This window comes from Saimiri boliviensis, chromosome 12 (genome assembly GCF_048565385.1).
Source record: "Saimiri boliviensis isolate mSaiBol1 chromosome 12, mSaiBol1.pri, whole genome shotgun sequence".
Taxonomy (NCBI): domain Eukaryota; kingdom Metazoa; phylum Chordata; class Mammalia; order Primates; family Cebidae; genus Saimiri; species Saimiri boliviensis.
In genome coordinates, this window is record NC_133460.1 from 81,156,338 (window position 1) to 81,179,723 (window position 23,386).

A 23,386-nucleotide genomic window follows, 5' to 3' on the forward strand; every position below is an offset into this window, starting at 1 on the left:
AAAGCTATAATAAGTCTGAATGTAGAATCATTTGGAAGCAGTCCCTAGGTTATATCTAAGAAAACTTTCATGGGATAAAACAGGTCTCACACATTTGTGAAAAGTAGGGAACTGAGCAGTGGATGATGCTGAAGCAAATGGGTTAGCTATTTGAGGAAAAATCAATTGGCTTTGAACCTTATACTATCCACCAAAATTAATTTCAAATAAAAAATTAAATCAACAAGTGGACTGAACAATACTTCGAAGCAAATGAGTTAAGCCTGTGGATTCAACACACAAAGCTATTGAATTCCTACTGAAAGGCAGAGAAGACTTTTAAAGTATTCCTATCACCTCTTCCACTACCAATCCCAGCTACTCCAGGTGTAATCCTCAGACTAGCGCATCAACTTTGTCTCGGAGCTCGACAGAAATACAGAATCTTAGAGCCCACCTCAGACCTACTCAGTCAAAATCTGCGTGCTAACAACATCCCTCAAGGAAATCGGGTGCACCCTGGAGTTTAGAAGCACTGACCCAAGGCACCAGGGACTCTGTTTCCAACCACGACCCTGGGGTCATGGGCTCCCCTCTGCCTCTCTGTGTTTGACATGGCTGTAGTGAAGACAGTAGGCAGGGCAATTCTTCACAGAGATGTAGAGCTTGAACGGATGGGCCGCAGGAGCATTTAAAATGCACATCCACGAAAATGCCCTCAGCTCCAGTCTTGGCTGACCCCGCCAAGAGCTTCAACCTGCAATTGAGGGACTGGTCACCAGGTGGTAGTGTTTCCTTGTGATGCTCTAGCTAGTAAATACCATTTCAGGAATAGATTATGAAGTACAATAAGAAACATGTTTTTCAGAAATCAAAAATTAAAGTCTTTATAATTAAATACAGTTTTGTTTTGTTTTTTTTTTTTTGAGACGGAGTTTCGCTCTTGTTACCCAGGCTGGAGTGCAATGGCGCAATCTCGGCTCACCGCAACCTCCGCCTCCTGGGTTCAGGCAATTCTCCTGCCTCAGCCTCCTAGTTAAATACAGTTTTAAAGCTGTTCTGTAATATATTTGGAAATGTAAAGGAACTAGTTTTAGAGACAGTATTTCTGATGATATATAATCAGTCAGTGGTGTGCTGATATTTAACCATTGGCTGGGGCTGGGGAGAGTTTTGGTTTGCAGTGTTTGCTGATTTCCCTGGTGTAAATGCTCCCACTGTGGCTGATTTCAGATCACTGAACCATGGAGTTGGGAAAAGGCATACACAGCTGGTCTTTGCAAGGAGGTAACAGCCAGCTCCAGGCCATTGCAGTAATAACAGTAAGTACCTGTAAAATACCTCACAGTTTCTGAAGTTCTGTTATGTTTCCCAGCTGATGCCATGTGTGTGCCTGATTTGGGGGGCTGCAAAACATGACCATGATTTGAGCCTTGCAGGGAAAGGCCCATCTCTGCAGCCCCCGTCCAGGACTTGCACAGCAGAGAATTTGCACTTTCTGTCTTTTCCCCATCGACAGCAGAAGCATGCAACACTCATTGCGTCCCTGGGACCAGGCCGAATGCCCTCTACATATTACCACAATCTGGCCTCTCACTAGTTTCAGGAGGAAGCCATTCTTGTCCCCTTTTTATAGAAGAGAAAAAAAAAAAAGCCATGAGGGAGGTAGGAATTGGCCAAGGTCATGCAGACAGGAAGAAGCTGCACAGGTTTTCTGAGTCAACACAAGTCTCTCTGATTCCAAAATCAGATCCCTGCCGGGCGCAGTGGCTCATGCCTGTAATCCCAGCACTTTGGGAGGCCGAGGCAGGTGGATCACCTGAGGTCAGAGACCAATGTGACCAACATAAGGAAACCCCGTCCCTACTAAAAATACAACAGGTAGCTGAGCATGGTGGCGGGTACCTGTAATCCCAGCTATTTGGGAGGCTGAGGCAGGAAAATCGCTTGAACCCGGGAAGCGGAGGTTGCAGTGAGCCATGATCGCTCCATTGCACTCCAGCCTGGACAACAAGAGTGAAACCCCGTCTTAAAAAAAAATCAGATCTCTTATCCAATTCTCCCCAAAGTTCCACATTCTAAGAAGTTACCAAGAAATGCCGTTAAACCACCTTTACTGCAGGACTCTCCAGAGCCTTTACAAATCTAACAAAGATCACGATTTTTCAAGAGAAAGACTGGAATGCAGCATTTCCCAACATAGTTGCCTCTGAGATCTGCTTTCACTGGGTCTCCTGCCCTAAGGAAGACATTTTGGAGACTGTTGCGCTGCTCCACAGTACTCCAGGAATGACAAACTTCTAGGACTGGAAGAGGCCACACAGGTCATCAGGTCCAACGCTCCATCCGGAGACAGGGAGCTCATGCCCTTCCATCACATCCCCCTTGATCTTTGAAGAGCAACCTCTGTTTCTTCCAAATCTGGTATTTTAGATCTCCTCTCAGGACAAGTGCACTGAAGAGAAAGGGACGAATGGTTCTGAAGCACCCACACGTGGAGGCTCCTCTCGCTCCTCTGGCCCTCAGGACAGCAAACCTGTGCGATGCGCATCGTCATACCCACTGTCAGGTAAGGACTGCAGGCACAGAGAGATTTAGGCTGCTTACTCCAGGCCCCCTCTCAATTCTAACCCTTAACTACCATGGGCCTTTGGCTCCCTTAGTAAGAAGCATGGAGAGGAGGAATGACTAATTCACAGCCTTGAAACGGTAGAATCAGGAAAGCCTCACAAAGGGGATGACCCTTGAGTGGGAGGATGATGAGTGAGCTACAGTTTGGCAGGCGGATAACAAGAGGAAAGCACATGCTGGCTAAAGGGGCAGCATGTGCAAAGGCCCTGGGATGAGATAGAGCAAGGCACTGTCAGGACAGGAGCAGGAGGGGCGCAGTGAAGGTCAGCCAGCTGGAGTGGGTCAGCTGCAGACAGTGAGGGTAAGGCAGGACAGGAGGCCAGAGAATCTGAGAGGCTGAGCAGGGGCAAAAAGGGAGGCTGAGAATCAGGGAATGGGATCCTGGGGCTGTTAGAGCACCCAGGGTGGAGTGGGTAACCAGGAGTCCCTCATTCTGGCACAGCACTTTACAGTATGCCACCCCTTCCATGCACATATCCTCCTCTCCTGCAAACACCCCCGACGCCTCAAACCCCGGCATCCAGCACAGGGCCTGGCACTGACCTTCAGAACATTCTCATCCCTGAATCAGTGAGTGAACAAATGCCCCCTGGCAGAAGTCCTAGAGGAAGGCAGGAAGGCCACCAGCCCAATCTTATGGGAAACAGCGAGACTTAGGAAAGTAAATGACGAGCCCAAGTTGACAATCTGTAAGAAGGGGACAGGGCTTGAACTCAGACCTTTTGGCTCTGAATTCCAGGCTCAGAGCTCGGTTCACTACCCTGCACAGGATGCAGGTCCCAGCATTGGAATTCAAGGAAGTGCTCTGCCAACAGAGGAGCCACCAGCCTAGCCAGATGCGGACAGCCTGGGCGGCTGCTTTCAAGAGACAGAGTGCAGGAGGGGTTGAGCCTGGAGGAGTCTTCACACTTCTCCACACTGGAGATTCCAAGAGTCTGGTGGTGAACGGCCCCTGAGCTGGAGTCTGCAGAGCTGGGCAAACTTTGAGCCAGGCAGCAGCCAGCCAGTCAGAGGGAGACCCCTTCCACTCCACTGCCACCTTCTATCACCAACTGCACTATCCCCAAGACTCTGTTCTCTGGCACCCAGAGAATGGCATGCTCGGGGCAGCCCCCGACCTTCCTGGTCCATCCTAGCCAATGCCCTGCCCTGCCCCAGGGCTTGCTCCAAACCAAGGAGGACTTGGATTTTATCCGAGGAGAGTGAATTGCAGGAGGTACCCACCCTACCTCATCTCACAACCAGGACACTTCCTGATTTTCATTTCTACACTTAGACCTCGGGGCTATATTAAGGCATGGTTTACTGTTCAGTCAGCTTCCTCCCTGTGGACCTAATCACAAATACTCTGCAGTGGCTCTGTATCTTGGGACATGAAGCATGGTCTACACAGGGCAAGAGACATGGTCTGCACCTCCACAGTCTTACTAGAAGCTGTGTGTTTCCCTTTAAGGCATTTTCCTCACTCATACAATGAGACACAGGTGACTCGGATGGACACTGCAGTTTGGAAACCGATGGAGTCCATGGTCTCTGACCTAACATTTGATTTTGCTACAATTTCTTTTAGAGAAACATAGGGTATCTGCCTGGAGCTTGCTGTTTGTCCACTCCAATAACAAGCCACTCAGGAAGTGGGCAAGACTTCATAGATGTTCCGTAAGATAGTCACCTAGAGATAAGCCCAGGTTTTGGAGGAACTAAATATGTAGAATTCAAACCATTGGAATTCCTCTCAGGAAACAGGCTGAGGTGGCGCAGAGGGGCCAGAGGCGGGGAGCGTTACAGGGAAATCCTACCCACAGATGCATTTAGTTCATTGCAAGTTTCCAGCGGAGGGATTTAACAGGTTTAAAGCAGTTTTCTGTGAATCTTTGTCAAGGGAGTGTATGTACAAACAAACAGGGAGGGTTTTTTTAGTAAAAAGTTAATCGGCTTAAAGTGTGCAACTAAATAAGCAAAGCTTACATTAAAGTGACCCACAGAGAAAGGACCCCTAGAAAGAAAGTTCTAGGAAATACAATATGGCCTCTATGTTCTTTTGTCGTTCCACACTATAAATATTCATGGGACAGTGTTAATGGGGTCCACAGCTCTATGCAACCACAATAGTTTTTTTGTTTATTCTCAGGACCATGAACTTTGAAACCATGACCCTAAATTTCAGGACTCTGCATTCAGGCGCGTTTGCAGAGCAGGAGGGGAGAGGTTCAGGCTCTCAGAGGAGAGGAAACAGGCGAGATGTGAATCATGCCTCCTGGATCCTTTGGTTGAGATTAAAGTGTAGGGTCTGTTTAGTATGAGAAGCCTCCTGTCTCTAGGGTCCCCAGCTGCTCCTGCCTGGGGAGATGGCCTTCTCCAGGAATAGATGGCTCCGTTGCTCAAGCATATGGCAGAGAGGAGTGGAGAGTTGTACACGTTTTAATGGAATCAAACAGATTCGGTGCAAGTTTTACACTGAAGCCTTGGAAAACTTTAAATAGAAGAATTTCTAAGACAGAATTTGAAAGTCATGTAAGCGATGTCCTTGTTTTCCATATGAGGAAACTGGGCTCCAAGAAGGTCAAATGACTTGCTTAAAATATTGCATCTAGAAGCCATGTCTGGGACTCTCAACCATGAGCTTTCCCTACACCAGAAATCACAAATAAGACACAAGCATGTGCCCCCCTTACCCACTCCTGCCCAGGACAGATATTCCTAATTGATCACAGCTCTCCTGTCCACTGAGCCTGGACACAGCCTCTGAATCCATCTCAACACAGCGCTACAGAGGGCCAACAGAAATGGACAGAAATGGAGCATGAGTTGAGACTTATTTGCCACCCATGTCCTACAGCATGCTAGCAACATTCACAATCCTTAAGGGCTTTCCATTTTCTAACTCTCCATGTTAGAAGTCAGTCAGGACCTAGGAGAGCGCCCTACACAGCAAAGTCCTCCACAGACGCTCTGAGAGCTGACTGCTTCTCAAGCGAACACAGCCCGGCCCTCTGCCTTGGCTAGCATCATCCTGCTTAACAGATGAGCCAAGAGGGTCTGGCTGGTGCCTGGGCTGGTGACCACCTTGCTTAAAGCAGATACAATCTTCTGCCTCACCTCATCTATATCACAATATGGTTGCACCAATACACTTCAGAAATGTCACAGCTTGGCTTTCCCAGCAGGGCTCTCAGTTGACTCAACAAACACACCTGCTCAGCTAATTTCCAGAAAAAGAAAAATTAGCCACAAGATTTGTTTGGGCAGGCAGGCCATAGCAGTAAGGCTGTTTAAATGTTACCGCTCCAGATGGGTTTCATCTCCTATGCCACCCCACTCAATGGGTGGTGTTTCTTTGAGCACTGTAAGTTGACTTCTTGGACCCACAGAAAAGAGAGCTATGATCATTTAGTAATATCTGCCATTGGCAGGGGGTGAGGAGTTGGGAGGGGATCGCATGTGCCACACATTTGCCATTCACAAATTACATTGTAAGGATACTAAAAATGGCAGGGTGCAGTGGCTCATGCTTGTAATTCCAGCACTTTGGGAGGCTGAGGTAGTTGGATCACTTGAGCTCAGGAGGTCAAGACTAGCCTGACCAACATAGTGAAAACCTGTCTCTACCAAAAACAAACAAAAAAAATTGGCCCAGCGTCATGGTGGACGCCTATAACCCCAGCTACTCGGACGGCTAAGGCAGGAGAATTGCTTGAACCTGGGAGGCGGAGGTTGCACTGCGCCAAGACTGCACCCCAGTCTGGGCAACAGAGTGAGACCTTGTCTCAAAAACAAAACAACAACAACAACAACAAATACAGATACTAAAAATATTTCAGTCCAGGTATTCGCTGGCGCAAGGCCCGAACTATGATTAATGTTATTCTTTGTACACTTATTCTTCACTCCCTCTGCTCTGCTCTGTATCCAGGAAGCCTGCTTCTGTGGACTGCATCCTCCAGTTTCCCCTCGGGTTTCCTCCAGCTTCCGGTTGCTTTCAACCAGGAAGAGACCCTAGGAGACCCTAGGGAAGAAGAGAGAGGGTGTGCATTTCTGCCCTGCTAAATGCTGCAGGTCTAGCTGTAGACACATCCCTCAGCAGCTTCCCTCTTTGCCAGGTCCAGCGCCAGTAGCACTGCTCCCTCCCTGCCCCTCACCACAGGAACAGAGGGCTCATCTCTGGGTGTCTCACCTCTCCTGTTTGTTTCCTTAACCCTGCATCTCTCGTTAGTCTCTTCGTGAAGGTCTCTTCATCTGAAACATCCGGGATAAATTCTGTTTCCTGCTGGGACTCTGACTTACATAGCTTTTCTAAGAAAATCGTTCCATTATTTCCATAGCCAAATAGGAAGATGGGAGTCTGGCTAATAATGGAGATGACTACTGTGGCCTATGCCGACAGCTTTCACTGCTGAATTCCAGCAGAATACGACTTACTGCTATCTCATGCCTGCTGCGTCCCCACAGCATGGCTCACACGGGCTCCATTAGGTAATGGAGAGAGGATGCAGTTTAGGTCCTAATAACCCAAAGCTTCTTGGGCTCTAATTTTACATCCTATGTGCTTGATTTGAGGACCAGGTACATGTCATAAGCCCAAATATCTTCACTGTGAAATGACCTTTTGTAGCGCCGTAAGTTGCAAGTGTAATTATGCAGGACTCATGCTGAAGATCATGGCCATGGTAGACCCTAAATTGCAGAGCGTGGAAAGGTACACTAGGTGGAGAGGGGAGGAGCCCTGGGCTCTACCTCCGACCATGCCAAGGCTATTCAGACGGCCCTGGACAAGTTACTGCTCCTCCCAGGCCTCCAGGGTTGTCATAGGAAACACTAAAAGCTTAGAATAAATAATCCTTAAGGTTTCTTCCAGCTTTAACATTCCAGAATATTTTACTTGATGTAGCTGGCTAACTTTCAGTCATGGTAGTGGGCCTGTGGCTACTTTGACTACATCTTCTTCATAAAGGTCCAGCCAGTTTAGCTTATTGTGGCAGAGATTGCTCACTGTGCACCAACATCTCTCTCCCTTCTTTCATTTTAAGAGAACCTCTGATTTTTAACTTCAGGCCCTCCAAAATAAAGCTTCTTCAGACTCCCAAATAGCTGTCCGTGGCCACGTGACTAAGTTCTGTCCAAGGAGATGATGCAGAATAGACAAACGGCAGCTCCCAAGGAGCTGGGTCTCATACAGTCTTTGACCCTGTTTCTTTTCAATCCCTCCCATGTCCAAACCATGGCTGTGACGGTTTGAGCTCTGCCTACTATCCTGACCATGAGGACAAGGACCTCCACTGAGGGAGATTGGGGTGGCAGACTGGAAGGAGCCTGGACCTCAGATCTTGAAGGACTTCCTGAAGCAGAACTGCCGTATCAGCCCTGAATGGAGACCTCGATTTTGAAGTGAGAAAAAAGTAGACTTCTAACTTGTTTCAGCCAATGTCCCACATATCAATATATTGCCTTTTGGATCCAAATCTATCCTTCTTTGTCTTGCTTGTGGCACTGGAGCTGGACTCTGTAAACACTGCTTCTTCACCAGTTGACACCACGTTAGGCTTTATCAGTAGAAGACTTTGGAAGGATACTGCACATAGAAGAGGGGATGGCTTTTCCTGGTTCCAGTGGTCTCACCTTGCACCTATGGGAGGGGCTGCCAGGAGTTTTCAGGAAAACCGTTGGCATCAACCCTTCAGAGTTTTGCGTTTCCACTGGGTAATTCCTTGCTGGTCAGTATCTCAGTGAACTCCCCCATTCCAGCAGGCCACAGCCGCACTCTCTTGGGAAGTTAGGATTTCAGCCTGGGACAAGCAGAGGTGGGGGTGGCTTCCTCCTTCCCTGGTAGTTGCTCCTTGCATCTGCTATTTTTGTCTTCTTTAGAGTTCTCTGTACCTCTTGGTAGTCAATCCCCTTTTCCTAGTTAATAATTATATTAAATTTTCTAATTACTGTTCAAATTACTGGTGTGGTTTCAGTCTCCAAACTGGACCCTGATGGACATAGCCAATTAACTTGGGTCTGTTACTAGCATTTTAACTTAACCTGAACTGATACCACCACACAAACATCTCTATGGGAAAGTCAATGATATGGTGCAGAAGAAGCCTGCTGCTTTTTAAAAACCCTCTCTCCAAAATTTTTTGGTAGCAAACATCACAGAAAAAAAAAAATCAAAGTCCTTAATTTAGTGGGAACAGGTTCCCACTAAATGTTTTTATTTTAAACTGTCTAATTAGAAAAATGAGTGTGAACAGAGGAAAAGCTGTATGAATAGGAATTGCAATTAGCAGAAGAAATACAAACGGTCAAAACATATTTTAAAAGGTTCAAAATTATTGAAAAAGAAATTCAAATTACAATGTAAGTGCAAGATGAAGAAATAGAAAAATACTTTTCTCCAACCAGCACAAGTTTTCTAAAACTAGAATATAAACTATTAATCCTAATGGGAGTGTAAAGGAGTAAAAAATTTTTAGCTGCACAGGATGGCTCACACCTGCAATCCCAGCACTTTGAGACCAGCCTGGCCAACATGACAAAACCCTGTCTCTACAAAAAAAAAAAAAAAAAGAAAGAAAGAAAGAAAAAAAAAATTCCTAGCTACTTGGGAGGTTGAGGTGGGAAGGTGGGAGTATCACTTGAGCCCTGGAGTTCGAGGCTGCAGTGAGCTGTGATTGCACCACTGCACTTTATTTAACCTGGGTGACAGAGTGAGACGCTGTCTCAAAACAAACAACAAAAAAAAACAAACAACTTTTGAAGTGTTGTTTGGAAAGGAGAATCAGAAGGCCTAAATGCATTGGTACTTTTAACCCAGCAATTCTACTTCTAGAAATGTATTCTAAAGAGATAATTCAAGATGTATATAAACACCTAGCTATAAAGATGACTCCAGCATCATTGTTTATAAAAGCAAAACAAAAAGATTGAGGCCAGGAGCAGTGACTCATGTTCTGTAATCCCAGCAGACTTGGGAGCCCGAGGCGGGCAAAATCACCTGAGGTCAGGAGTTTGGGACAAGCCTGGGCAACACGGCAAAACCTTGCCTCTATGAAACATACCAAAAAAAAAATTACATGTTGCATGTGCCTAGAGTCCCAGCTACTCAGGAGGTTGAAGTGGGAGGATCACCTGAGCCCAGGAGTTGGGGGGTGCAGTGAGTAGTGATTGTGCCATTGTACTCCAGCCTAGGTGACAAAGCAAGAGGAAGGAAGGAAGGGAGGAAGAGAAGAAGAGAGGGAGGAAGGAAGGAGAGAGACTGAGAAAAAAATCTGTATGTCCAACAACAGGAGATTGCTTAAGCAAATTTTGGTGCATCTACATTAACAGTGTATAAAACAACTTAAATTCGTTTTGTACAAGTATGTTTATTATATAAGCATCTTTTTTGTCATAGAAAAAGCCTCATGGAACTAAGTGAAATTGAAATAGAAGCAGGTTCAAGGCAGTGTGTACAGCATTTTCAGAATAAAAATCTTAATCATGCCTAGAAAAAGTGTGGGAATATCATATAACAGAATGTTCACAACAATTACTTCTAGCCAATGGGATTACTAGACATTTTACTTCTATTTGCTGTATACATTTTGTAAATGTTTTCCAGTGGATGGGAATGAGCTGTGTAGTTAAGGAAAACATTTCATGTTAAAACATTATCTCCCTTTCCACCACCTCAAGGATGCCCCCGTGCCTGCTGAGTATGTTTGAATGAACTCATACATGTTTCAGCCATGACCAGGGCCACATCTCATTCAGGACCCCTTCCACCCACAGAGCCACTATCTCTTCCCACCTTCCCTCCCTTCCCATTCCCAAGGCCATAGCCTGCCTCCTCGAGCTCCAGGCTTAGAACTCTAGGAGGTGCCCCTGCTTCCTGCTTCTACAGATCCTAAGCATCACAGGTCTTCACTGTAGCAGTCCTCTGCGGAGAAACCATCAATAGCTCCCCATTTTCCTAGGAATATGTTTCAAATGTCTCAGCTTGACTTCCACTGTTCCAAGCTTATTTCAATCCTGTCATTACCATTCTGCAAAGTAAACCAGGGTAAACTCCCAACTCCAGACACATCACAAACATTCCTTACCTTTGCTGACACTGTTCATTCTACCTGAAATGCCTTCTCTCACATCCCAGCTTCTGCAAATCCAAGGCGCCCTTCCAGGCCCACCTCAGAGCTTACCAACTCCCTCACCAGTCTTCCTTGAGTTGCTTGCTACCCTTTCTGAATCCCTCTGGTACCTCATTGACTTAGTTTTCCATTTGACAAATACCGGTTGAGCACCTACCGCATGCCGGCACTATGCTGGTAACTGGGAAATGAGATCAGTCTTGTTTCTGCTCCTTGAAGCTCATTGTCTAATGCAGAGACCATCATTGAACAATAATACTAACATCAGTAATAGACGCAATTATAGACTGTAAAGAGCGCTTTTCAGAAAAACAAAGGTGATGAGAAACCTGAGAGGGGACCTGATTGAGATTGGGGGCTGGGAAATGACATGTTAAGCTGAGTCCTGGAGGATGAGTCAGAGTTGACCACATATAGAGGCCAGAGACATTTCCAGGCAGGAGGAAGAACCCAGTGAGCTGGAGCCAGGCAAGTGAGGGGAGGGAGGCTGAGTCAGAGGGACAGGCAGTAACCACAGCACCCCAGGCCTGCTGATTGCTCTCATCCCAAGTGCAATGGGGTGACATTAAAGGATCCTAAGTGGGTCTAGATCACACACGATCACACATGAGTTTGAGAAATATTACTCTGCAATGCAGAAAACAGATCTGGGGAGGCAAGAGCAGCATCAAGGAGATCAGTTCAGCCACTACTGCAGCAGCCCAAGTGTGAGCTTGGACCAGCAGCAATGAGGATGGAGAGAAGTGGATGGGCTCCACTTGGAATTAGAATTGACAGCACTTGGGTTGGGCTGGGTGAGAAGAGGAGGCAAGTCAGGTGTCAGGTAGCAACTGAGTTTCTAGTTTAAGCACTTGGACCAATTGATATCAGTGTGGCATCTGCACCCATGCGGTCCAAAGGAAAGGACAGGAAACCATCACTGACTCCCCAGGGAGGAGAAGCAATGCTGAGCCATGAAAAAGAGTTAAGAAGGAAGGTAGCTTGAGGCCGTTCCTGTGGGAAGCCAGCTCACAGGACTCACATCGACTCCAGGCCAGTAACCCGGGTAGGAGGCAGGGAAAGAGGCTGGGTGCAAATTGCAGGATGAGGCAGAAGATAAGTGGCCCAGCTGGCAGAGCAGGCAGACTCAGGGCTGAACATCTCATTCAAGTGCTCATGCAGGCAAGCTCGAGAATATTTATTGGTAATTGGCAGAAGTGGTTAGAGGTGGCGTGATCACAGATAGGTCTGTAACCAATCAGCAGGAAAGCTCTGTTCCTGTTGCTATGTTTGCATTCAGGCAGAACTGTATTATGAGCAGGCTGAGAGGGTACCATGAGAAACCTGCTTTTACACATTTGGTTTATCTGTCATCCTTTCCCTGCTTCATGGGTGAGAGCAAGTGAGCTGGGGAGCAATAAATTATCACTTGACACATGCTATGTATTCCAGGAGAACTCTCTGCAGCCCTGAGAGGGAGAGATTAGCATTCACGGGCCAGTGAGATTGTTACTTACAGGGAAATTCTAAAATAGGGAACAACACTATGAGTAATAATAATAGCAAGGAGAAGAGCCAACAATTAATGACTGCTTGCTAAACACTTCGGATTCACCGCCTTGTTTAATCATCAAACAAACTCATAGTTTCAATACCATTATTTTCCAAATGAGGAAACTGAGGCTCAGAGAGGTTAAGAGACTTGGTCAAAACTACACCACAGGAAATAAGGGAGAGGGGGCAGACGCAAGTTTCAAGCCACGGGCTATGTGATGCCAAAACCAATCTTCTTCGACAGGATGCCTCACTGCTTCTGCTCTTTATCAGCCAGAGCCTCCTTGGGAAAGACTGGCCATGGAAGTCTTCTCCCTCTGGGGGTAGAGAGTGGCTGGACCCATCACCCTCAACTAACCTGATACCCATGCACTGACCGTGGGCCTTCTGGAAAAGGGGTAGAGGAACAGAGACGGGGCAGGTATATTTTCACACCTTGCATTCATTTATTCTTCCCTATGCTTTAGGACAAAGAGTACTTGGAAAGCCAGAATTCTCCCGTCCTTGTCAGATTCCTAGATAAGGATAGAGAAAAAGATAGGGAGAAGGTCGTGGGCTTTGGTGCTCAAGGAACAAATATACAAATGTGACCTTCAGACTGGGCAGCATGGAGAAGCTCGTTCACTAAGGGTGGAGGCAGCCAGGCAAAGCTGGAGGCCCCAGGGTTGAAGAGGCCACATGGCCTAGAGGGGAGAAGAGGGATTAGAGGTCTCAATGTCCTGTGCAGGTCCCAGCCCAGGCTCTCCCCTGTGCAAGCACCCAGACCATGGCCTGTAATACCCCTGAGATCATGTGAGCCAAGGCCATTTCCCTCGAGTGCTCACATCATCTCCTAGAGTGTTTGAGGGACCAACGGATGGGACGGAAGGAAATGAGCTTTGTAAACCATGAGGTGTGGCCCAAAGCTGTAACACTAGGCTGTAGTGTGCAGGTTATCTATCATTGTTCTTCCTATTAAAAAATCATGATGAGAGTTGAGAAGACAAAGATTTGGGAACAGGTGAAGCTACAGCCTCTATTCAGGTTGCGTGACCCAGCCTCTGTGGGGGAGGGGCATACACCCCGATCAAATGTGGCAGGGCTCAAATTCTGCTCAAACCCCAGCTTGTTGGAACCCAAACACCATAGGAACACTGTTTCAGAAAGAGGAGGGGTTGAAAGAAGCCACCAGCTGAATGGAGGCTCAGGTCCAAAGCTACTTATACTTCTCCAAATAGCCAGGGGCTGGTTTCTTTGGTGGGGCTCAGACATCTGGTTGGCTTGCAGGGCACCAAATGCCTTAGCCTAATGCCATCCTTAGTGAGGTCATTGAGATTTATGGAAGATTTAAGTTTCTAGGTCAAAGACTCCGGGTATAGCCAGGCATGGTGGCTCATGCCTGTAATTCCAGCACTTTGGGAGGCTGAGGTGGGCAGAACACTTGAGGCCAGGAGTTCAACACCAGGCTGGCCGATATGGCAAAACTCCATCTCCACTAAAAAGACAAAAATTAGCCCAGCGTGGTGGCGCATTCCTGTAATCCCAGCTACTCAAGAGGTTGAGGCACAAGAATCACTTGAACCCAGGAGGCAGAGGTTGCAGTGAGCTGGATTCCACCACTGCACACACACACACAAAGTCTCTGGGTATAGAGGAGCTATCAGAGTTGGCACCATCAGAAAACATAAATCCTTTAAAACATCACCTGGCTTGGTGTATTAGTCCGTTCTCACACTGCTATAAAGATACTACCTGAGACTGTCTAATTTATCAGCAAAAGAGGTTTAACTGACTCGCAGTTCTGCATGGCTGGAGAAGCCTCAAGAAACTTATAATCATGGCGGAAGGTGAAAGGGAAGCAGGCACATCTTACCTGGCAACAGGAGAGAGAGAGCGCGCACAGGGGAAACTGCCACTTTTAAACCATCAGGTCTTGCGAGAACTCGCTCACTATCGCGAGAACAGCATGCAGGAAAGCACCCCCATGATCCAATCACCTCCCACCAGGTCTTTCCTTTGACACGTGGGGATTACAATTCCAGATGAAATTTGGGTTGGGACGCAAAGCCAGACCATTTCACTTTGATTGTTCAGATATTTAGTTTCCTGCCACTTGGAAACCTTGCTGAATTTCTGTGGGATGACGATAATTTAAAATATACTATTTCCTGGATGCCTACCATGTTCAGACATGATTCTAAGTGCTTTCTTTATATTGATCACTAAATCCTCCTAATAACCCTATGTGGGTAGATACTGTATTAGTAACCACATTTCATAGATAAAGACAGAGTCCCAGCAAGCCTAAACAAGTTTGCCCACAGCTGTGAAGTGGCAGAGCCAGGATTTGAACCCAGGAAATTTGCCTCTGGCACCTGCTTGCTTTGTCCCCAGGCTGTCTCAGAAGTATGGAAAGCAGTGCTGCTCATACAATTCAATTCATTCCACACACTTGTTGGTGCATAACAGGTTCTTCAGGGCCCACGTAACTCTAGCACTGTATATTTCATATTTATTGAGCATACTGTTTGCTAGGCACGGTAGCAAGTGCCTTCATATACAAGCCTGTTAATCAGAGTTTCTATTAACGGCATGATACACACATGGACACTGAGGCTTTAAAGGCTGAGGGACTTGGTCCAGGTCTCACAGAAAGTGACAGAGCTGAGGCTCAGTGCATTGGTTCATGTCTGTAATCCTAGCACAATCCATGAGGTGGGTGTGTCACCTGAAGTCAGGAGTTCAAGACCAGCCTGGCCAACATGGCAAAACCCTGTTTCTACAAAAATTACAAAAATTAGCGGAGCATGGTGGCGGACGCCTGTAATCCCAGCTACTCAGGAGGCTGAGGCAGGGCAATTAATTGAACCCAGGAGGTGGAGGTTGCAGTGAGCCAAGATTTTGCCACTGCATTCCAGCCTGGGTGACAGAGAGAGCCTCTGTCTCAAAAAAAGAAAGAAAGAAGGTGACAGAGTTGAGAAGGAAAACCAAAATCAGCCCAATTCCAAAGCGCAGGTATAGAATCAAAATATGGCAGCAAGGTTTTTCCTCTCCATGGTCTGGGGAGAGGCCAGACGCTCAAACAACCATAGTCCAGGCTGGGGAGTGCCTTGAGAATGGCCGGGGAAGCAGTGGTCATCTGGAAGGCAGAGCTGAGGTACTGCTGAATGAGAAGCCCTGCTGAGTTGTCTACACTCAGCTTGCATTTGGGAGCCTCTTCTGCTGAGCAGACTGGCTCCCCAAGGGCAGGGTTGAGTCTACCCAGCACTTAGACTCTCAGTACCCATGCCAGGCCCACATGCCAGGTGCCCAGCATATCTGGGGCTGTGTGGATGCCTATCCCCATTCCCCTCCTCTCATTGTGCGGGACAGCAGAGGAAAGGACACTCCCAACACACATGCCACCCTGAGGGAAGGGTGTGCAGTGCTGATCACTCACTACCGGGTGGGACAGAAAAGGGAAAAACAGGTTCCACTGATGTAAGACTTGGGGACCTACCTTTGATTATGTTGTTGTGGACTTTTCTGTCTGCCAAATATGGGCTCTGTCCACAGAGGCATCAAAGGACCAGCAAGTTCAGGCAGAAGGTCTAGGCCTGAAGCTCAGTTTCCCCATTTACCCAACAGCAGCCATCATAGCTGCTTGTCTGCTCTGGGGGCTGTGCCGAGGGTGGTGTCAGTGGGTGGTGTTCTTGCTGTCATTCAGCTCCTAGAACGGCCCCCTCTAAGAGCGGCCCGATGTGTCCTCCTTCCTGGTCCCCCCTTTTCCAGACTCTGGCACCCCAGTGTGAGACCTGGCCACTGCTGGGGTGGTTAGGCTCTGCTTGGCATTGGATGGCCACACACTCCACACCTGCTTGGCTGATCTGAATTCTCAGCTGGAGCAGCTCTGCTAGCCAGCCAACTGTTCCTTAGGGGCCAAGACCATGAGCTTCCTCCCACAGCTCTGCCCCTGGCCCTGTCCTCATCTGCATTAACTTAAAAAAAAAAATCTTTACTGCGATATAACTCATTTGCCATAAAATTCGCCCTTCGCTTACTTTTGAGACTCTGTTTAACAATAATAATCAGGTTTGAAATTAAGAATCCCTTGCCCTAACTCTACTATAGGAAATAAATTATGCGTTTATTGCAAAAATTCAATTTCTCCTACAGCATTTCAACAAGAGTTCAAGAAGTGCTGCTAGCGCCTGCTCTGTGCTCTGATAATGTATATATCATCATATACTTGCCTTGTGCCAGGTCCTGCGCTCAGCACTTGACGAACATTATATTATTTAATCCTTACAGCAATCTTGAAAAGTGTATATTACTAGTTCTTTTTTTCCCTGAGGCTCAGGGAAGTTAAGTAATACACTAAAGGTCACACAGCCTTGCCTAGGTGGCAGATTTGGAATCAAGGTCTGGCAGGCTTCAGAGCCTGTGCTCTTAACTGGCTCACACCTGGCCTCATTGCACTGTGGAGTGTGAAAGTGTGAAGAGAAGGTAGACTAGATTCTGCTCCTGCATCATCTAGAGAATCGGAAAAGACAAACATTTAACTCCAATACGGCTCTGAAATATTTTAATTCCATCAAATCAGCACCTGCCCATCAGCAAGGACATCATAAGAAGTTAGAATGAAAATAAAGATGTAAAGACATCAGCCACCCTCACCTAGGTGTGGCCCATGGTGTGGGAGTCTGACGGGGACAGGTGGAGCACCAGGCAGATGGCAGCTCCCATTCTGGTGATGGGCCATGCAGGGAGACAAGCTTCTAGGAGGCACCATGTGAGCTTCATCTCTGCTTAAAAGCCAGGATGCCCACCCTGCCATGAAGGTTGGCAACTCCAGAGGAGCACTGCTCAGGACTCTACAATCTCTCCAGCGCCACTCGGAGCACTTTCAGGAGTCTCTGGCACACTGGCCCTGGGCTGCTTCAGTTTCTAGGCTGACGGTTATGTGAGGGCTGCTGGCAAGAGCTGCCCCAGAGAGGGTCTGGGTGAGCCCCAAAAGAAAACCTGATTGGTAAGATGTCTTGGAGATTATGGCAGAGTGAGGTGAGACACCAAATTCCAGGCAGAAGTCAAGTCTGGAAGTGTGGGTTTGCCCTCACTAATGGTTCCTGAGCCACAAGACACGAGGAACCACCAGCTGTATTTATCCTATCCTAGCATGGGACCCACAGCCATGAATAACGCCCTGGTATTTACCAAGCCATCCACTGAAAAGTGAAGCTGGCTATCAGGCAATTCCCTTACATTTAATAAACCTGAAAAGCTGTTCAGCATTTTCATATCATTTGAGCCTCATGTAGACAATTTTGAGTCACATGCCCTCAGCTCACCACTAGGCAGTTCCATGCCTTTGCCACATGTCTCCCCACCTTTCTGCTTGAGAACTTTTTCTGAATCTGTAGAGCCCTCTATTCCCAGATATTCAGGGAAGTGAATGACTTGGGGAATGTGGCAAGTCATCTTTTCCAAAACTGGCTGCAACAACATCTCCCATTTCATGTGCTCTTTTAACAATGTGATATTGACATGCCTCCCACTGGAGAGGTAGGTCTCTGCTTGCCCACCTTGAATTTGGGAGGGCCTGTGGCCATGATGCAGGTGACAATGTGTGACTCTGAGGCAAAGCTATCAAAGGTAACACAGCTTCCACTTGCTTCTCTTGGGATGCATGCACTTAGAATGCAGCCGCCGTGATTTGAGGAAGTCTAGCCCACATGGAGAGGCCGCCTAGGTGTTCTGGCCAACAGGTCCCAGGCAGCAGACAACCTCCACAGCCAGACATGTGAGTGAATGAGCCTTCAGATGACTTCAGACCCCACTTGCTGAGTCACCCCAGCCTGTAAGTCTTCCTCGTTGAGGCTCAGCCATCACGGAACAAAGACAAGCCTCCCCTGCTATGTACTTTCCAAACTCCTAATCAACAGAATCATGGACATAATGAAACAGAGGTTGTTCTATGCCACTGGTCTGGAGAGCTTTCTTATAGGGGAATAGAAACTAACTCGGGGAGCAGACAACGAAGGGCAGCAGCCTTCGGATAAATGCTGCAGCCTCCTATTCTCTGGCAGGTAACTCGAGAGGCATTCTGTAAGCTCTTCTAAGGAGCTCCCAGTGGGGTCAGGGGCCCATTGCCTAAGGCAGCTACCTTGATTCCACTCCCTTCATTGGATCTCCTCCTTCCCTGTCTCATTCCTCCTGCTCCCTCAGCCCTGCTTCCTGGGATCACCTTCCACACAAACTATCTACACCCAAGTCCTTGTCTAAGGCTCTTCTTTCCGAAGAATCCAACTAAAACTGACCTTTTGTCTACCCTGCAGGGCAAGCATTTTTGCTCCCACTCCTATTTTGTAGCTGAGGAGACTGAGACATGGACCGGTAAAATGACTTGCTCAAGGTCACATGGCGGGGTGGGGGGAGGGCAGGGGCAAGATAAGAATCTAGGCCCCGGCGTGAAATCACCTTAAACATTGTGGTTGAGGACAAGCAGGCATGTAGGCAGGAGCAGTCCTCCCAAGCTTTGCTCTCAGAGGCATGGTGGCTAGAAGGAAGCCTTGTGATATACTGCCAGTTGAACCCTTAGCTGTATTGACAGTATCAGAAGAAAAATAGCAGAGCTATGGACTACCAGACAGAGAACATGCCCTGGAAGCCCCACCCCCTTCACCAGCCCCAGGCCAGGAGGGCTTCATAGACTAACTCGCACTCCCTGGTCATTTGATTTAAAAGTCACCCCTTTTTACAGCATCAAATAGATTATTAGAAAATCTAAATTTTCCAGCTTAAAACCTGTGTTAAGGTCAGCATGAAGATGTTCTTTCCATCAGTTTCTAGAAAATCCGTTTATGAGGTATCTATATCTCAAGCCCTGTTCTAAGTACTTTAATCTATCAGGAATCATCCCCATTTACAAATGACGAAACTAATGTCCAGAGAAATCAAGTGATTTGCCCAAAGACACACAGCTTGTAAATGGCAGAGTAAATGGTAAAAACAGTATTAAAAAATTGCAAAAGTAGTGAAACAGTAAAATTACCAGTTTGTTCATCTTCTGAGAGGCTGAGCTAGAACCAACGATCATAGACTCATAGAACACTGGATAGGAAGAAACCCAGGGGGTGTCTTCTATGATCGTTACACTGAAGTGCCTGCAAGGTATGAGGCAGGCCCACGGCAAGATGGTTGATGTAGACCAAGAGCACAAGCTCTCTGGACGTGTTGCTTTGCAGTTCTAACAAGGCAGCCATTTTCATTCTGCAGGTAAGGAACTGGGGCCCAAAGAGGAGGGGAATCGTCCAGGTAACACAGCTCCTGAGAAGCCAGGAATAGATGCAAGACTCTCCTTTCTGCATTCTGAGTCCACAGTATGGAGACGTGCACCAAGAAGGGAGAGTGGGAGGTATTTTAGCTTTGCAGCCCTGAGGCAGGTCCTAAAGGGAAAACTTCTGGTTGGAAGAGTCAGGGCTTTAGGATTTCACTGATATAGAATGGGAGGCTGCCCCTAGATGGTTTGCATTAAATATGCAACCAAGAAGTGCAGTGTCCCCCTAGCCAAGAGGCAAGTCCTTTCTCTGAGACTTCAGTACACTGGTGAACTGCTTGCTGGCCTTCCAGACAGCTGTTCTCTAGGTCAGGCAATTTCCAATTAGATGGGGTGGCTGAGATGTTACCTTTTCCCCAGGTTGTTCTTATCATCGCCCTCTTCTGGCCAGTCTTAGCATCAGGGTATCCCAGGGAGAGGCCAGTGGGTTGGTGGAATTCAAAGAGGTTGAGGAGGATGCCTGCAGCTGGCTGAAGCCACACTGGCCAGACCCTCCGCCTTCTGGCCCTGGCTGTGCATCCCATCCTGTCTGTGAAGAATCACAGAATATGCATGCCCCTGGTTATCTTGCATTTTCTCTAAAATTACTGAGGAAGATGAGGCTGTAACAAGCAAGCCTGCCTCGGGGTCATCCTCCACGGCTGAGACCGGGAGCTGGATGTCTCTTGTACATCTGGATTCACAGTGCCCAGACCAGCACCCAACATACTAAGAGGTGCAGCATACATTCCTGAGCATATTAATCCCTTCCTCACTCCAGGCCTTAACTGCCCGCACTGCCTCCCAGAGGTCCCAGCTCACACCCAGCAGCGTCGAGGATCTGACAAGGGCAGAAGGTGGTCCAGCCACTCCCTTTATCCCACACCTATTTTCCCAGCTTCAGGGGCCCTCTTTTCAGGGCCAGTCTGCCATTCCACAAGTGCTCTGGAGCCTCTTCTCTTTGGCCTTGAATTAGGTACTCACGGTACCTGAGCCAGGCATGCTACCTGTTGAGGTTTTCTCCATTTGCCCAGGAACCAACTCTTCTGCCCACCTTCCTAACTCAGAAGCCCCACGAGGTGCAGCAATAGGTGGATGTTCTGCAGAAAACTTGCCTCTCTAAGACCAGAACCCTCAAGACTAGTTTGATCTTCAATCTTCACAAGATTCTCAAGTCTCACAAACCCCTCCTGCCTCCTAGTACCCTGGTCTTCTCCAGACTCTACCCAGTCTTGACCCTGGCAACTCCCAGCCTAGACCCGAGCCACTGCAGTGACAGTAACAATAAAAAATGACGACAATGCCATCATTTCATTTGCAGAGGATGTTCCCATAAATCACCTGAGCCTCCTATAATTACTGCCACCAATTTAGAGATGCGGAATCTGAAACTGATAGAGGTTTTCAGAGTGTGAAGGGGCAGCCACTGGCCCACAGGCCCCACAGAGACCTGGCCGGCCACAGCCCCGGGAAGGAGCACCTGCTCCGCGAGGGAGGAGGTCGCGCTCTTCCCTCCCAATTCCTTTTTGCTCACCGCCAAGTGAAACAGAGCCGCACAAAGCCAGAGATAAACACCACCAATGGCCGGAAGCGTCTGTGCGAGCCTCTGAGCCCAGCATCTCCCGGGGAGCTTGAGCACCCTTCTGTCCGTGCTGGAACTGCCCCACACTCATCAGCTTGCTGGAACATGCGCTTCGACCCGTCGGAGGCTAACGCCTCACCGACTCCAGCTCGGAAGCCGGTCCCCTCGGGACTCAAGAGCCGGCCGGTGGCTCCGGGGAAGCGGGAGCTGCAGCGCTGGGACGGCGGTTGCGCCCGAAAGGCCGGTACGTCCCGGGGCGCCGTTTCCGGGCGGGATTAGAGCACCTGCTGGCTTCCATCTCCGCCCGCCCAGGGCGACCCTCAGGCCCGGACGACGCCGAGGGGCTACGGGGAAGTTTCCGGCTATTCGAGTCTTGCTCCTTCTCCCTCGGCGACCCTTTTCCTTTTGCCCACTGTGACGCTCTTCTTTTTAAAATCTCCTCCGAAGCGTAACCACTGATCTTGGGGAAACTTTGCGAGAAACTTAGGAATGCTGTGAAATCAGAGCCAGCAACAACTCCCTCAGAGCCTGGGAGCGCCGCGCCCAGCCCCGCACTTCTGCTCCGACCTAGAGTGTCCGGCGGTGGCCGGTGCTGACCACCCGCTGTCAGGCGACCCTGGCACCCGCCCCGGCCTCTGGGCGCCCTCTTGGCCTCGGGCACCCGCCCTGATTCGCTTTGGGAACGTGCCGGCTGTTGCCCCCCTGGTGCGCGCCGCAAACCTGGGACCGGGACGTCCCAGCCTCGGAGTGATTTTTAGGCAATTCCTCGGAGACATTGTCTTCCCAGGGAGCCGGGGATCTCAGGGGAGGGGAGAGGAGACCCGCCCCAAAGACGGCAGCGCAGGCTTGCCCACCACCTCATTTGCATTTCAAAGACAAACTTCTGCGGGACTTCCCCGGCAGTGGCGGCACCTACCTGCTTTGCAAGGGTCGTGGTAATGCTCCAGCTGCTGCTCGGTGCCTTCCTCGCCGTCCAGCGCCGAGTAGTCCACGACGGCGTCCGGGCGCTCTCCGAGCTCCCCGGCGCCGCGAGGCAACGGCAGCAGCAGCAGTGACACCAGGGCCCCAAGTGCAGTCACCCGGGGCATGGTGGCGCAGGGCCGGCGGGGGCAGAGGGAGTTGTGTGCACGAAAGCTCAGCTTGGCAGAAGGACGGTGCACTGGGTCGGTCGGCTGTGGCCGGCACTCGGTGGTTACACTGGGCTGCCGGGCATGGCTCCGGCGCGGAGCAAGCGGAGCGCGGCGCCCCCTGTCTTCGTCAGGACAACCGGGAAGCCGCCTCTCGGAGCTACTAGCCCGGCGGCCGAGGCTGCGGCGGCTGCGACTGTGGCGGTGGCGGCGGTGGTTGGAGCAGTGGCCGCTCCGCCCCTCTCCACCAGGGCTGGACCACACAGCCCTCGCCAGGAGCCCTGGGTAGCCAATCACTCGGGCGCCCGAGGCGAGGCCCCTCCTCTTCCCGGCACCTCCGCAACTTCGGAGGAAGGGGAGCGAGGTGAAGATGCTGAAGCCAAGGGCCGGGGGCCAGCTCTGCGCTCACCCAGCCGAAGGCGCCTGCCCGGGGCGCCACCTCGGCCTCAGACTCCTGAGAACGCTGCTCCTGAAGATCGAGGCGGGGGTTCCCGCCTCGTTTTATTTCCCTAACTCACTTTACAACTCCCCGATGCACACGTGGCCGGAGGCTGCAACAGTGGTTAGAGCTCCGAGCGCTGGACCGAGAGCCCTGTGTGCGCGGTTCGTGTCACCACCAGCTGGCTGTGTGCATTCGGGCAGCTGCTTCTCTTCAGGGATGAGTGAATGTCCCTTTCAGTGCAGGAAAAAAAAAAAAAAAAAAATCGAGGATTGCGATTCTCACAGCTCTCTCCACATCCTCTAGTCCAGCCATGAAGGGCGCTTGCTGCGGCACCCACCTAACCTAACCTAGTGGCTGCTATAGGTAAGGAAGAAAAAGATTTAAGCCCACAGATTTCCCCTCTCGGTGACCCTATCTTTCAGTAAAATAGTCTAAGATGCTTTATACAGTCAAAAAGACACAAATGAACAACTGTACGTGCTCTTTGTGTTAAATTACAGACATGTTTTTATTAAATAAGCCACTCACTGTTAACTTGATGGAATAAAAATGACCAATTTCTGAAGTCTGGTTATTTTTTTGCCAATTAAAAATATATGCCCAAATAATTTAGGAGCCTAATCAAGAGCTATTTGAAATCCATTTCTACTTTGTACCTTAAATGTAAAAATTGTAAGAACTGAGCCATTTTGATTTAGAGATATAAAA

At 48.8% G+C, this 23,386-nt stretch overlaps 1 protein-coding gene across 1 annotated transcript in view; it reads right to left on the bottom strand.

The window, feature by feature from the left end:
* Nucleotides 1-22,435, bottom strand: part of TLL2 (tolloid like 2) — a 150,118-nt gene extending 127,683 nt beyond the window's left edge. Inside the window, exon 1 of the mRNA XM_003922346.3 lies at nt 22,026-22,435. Coding sequence (XP_003922395.1) covers nt 22,026-22,197 — 172 coding nt within the window. The 5' untranslated portion in view covers nt 22,198-22,435. The remainder of the gene's footprint in view (nt 1-22,025) is intronic.
* Nucleotides 22,436-23,386: the final 951 nt, after the last annotated feature.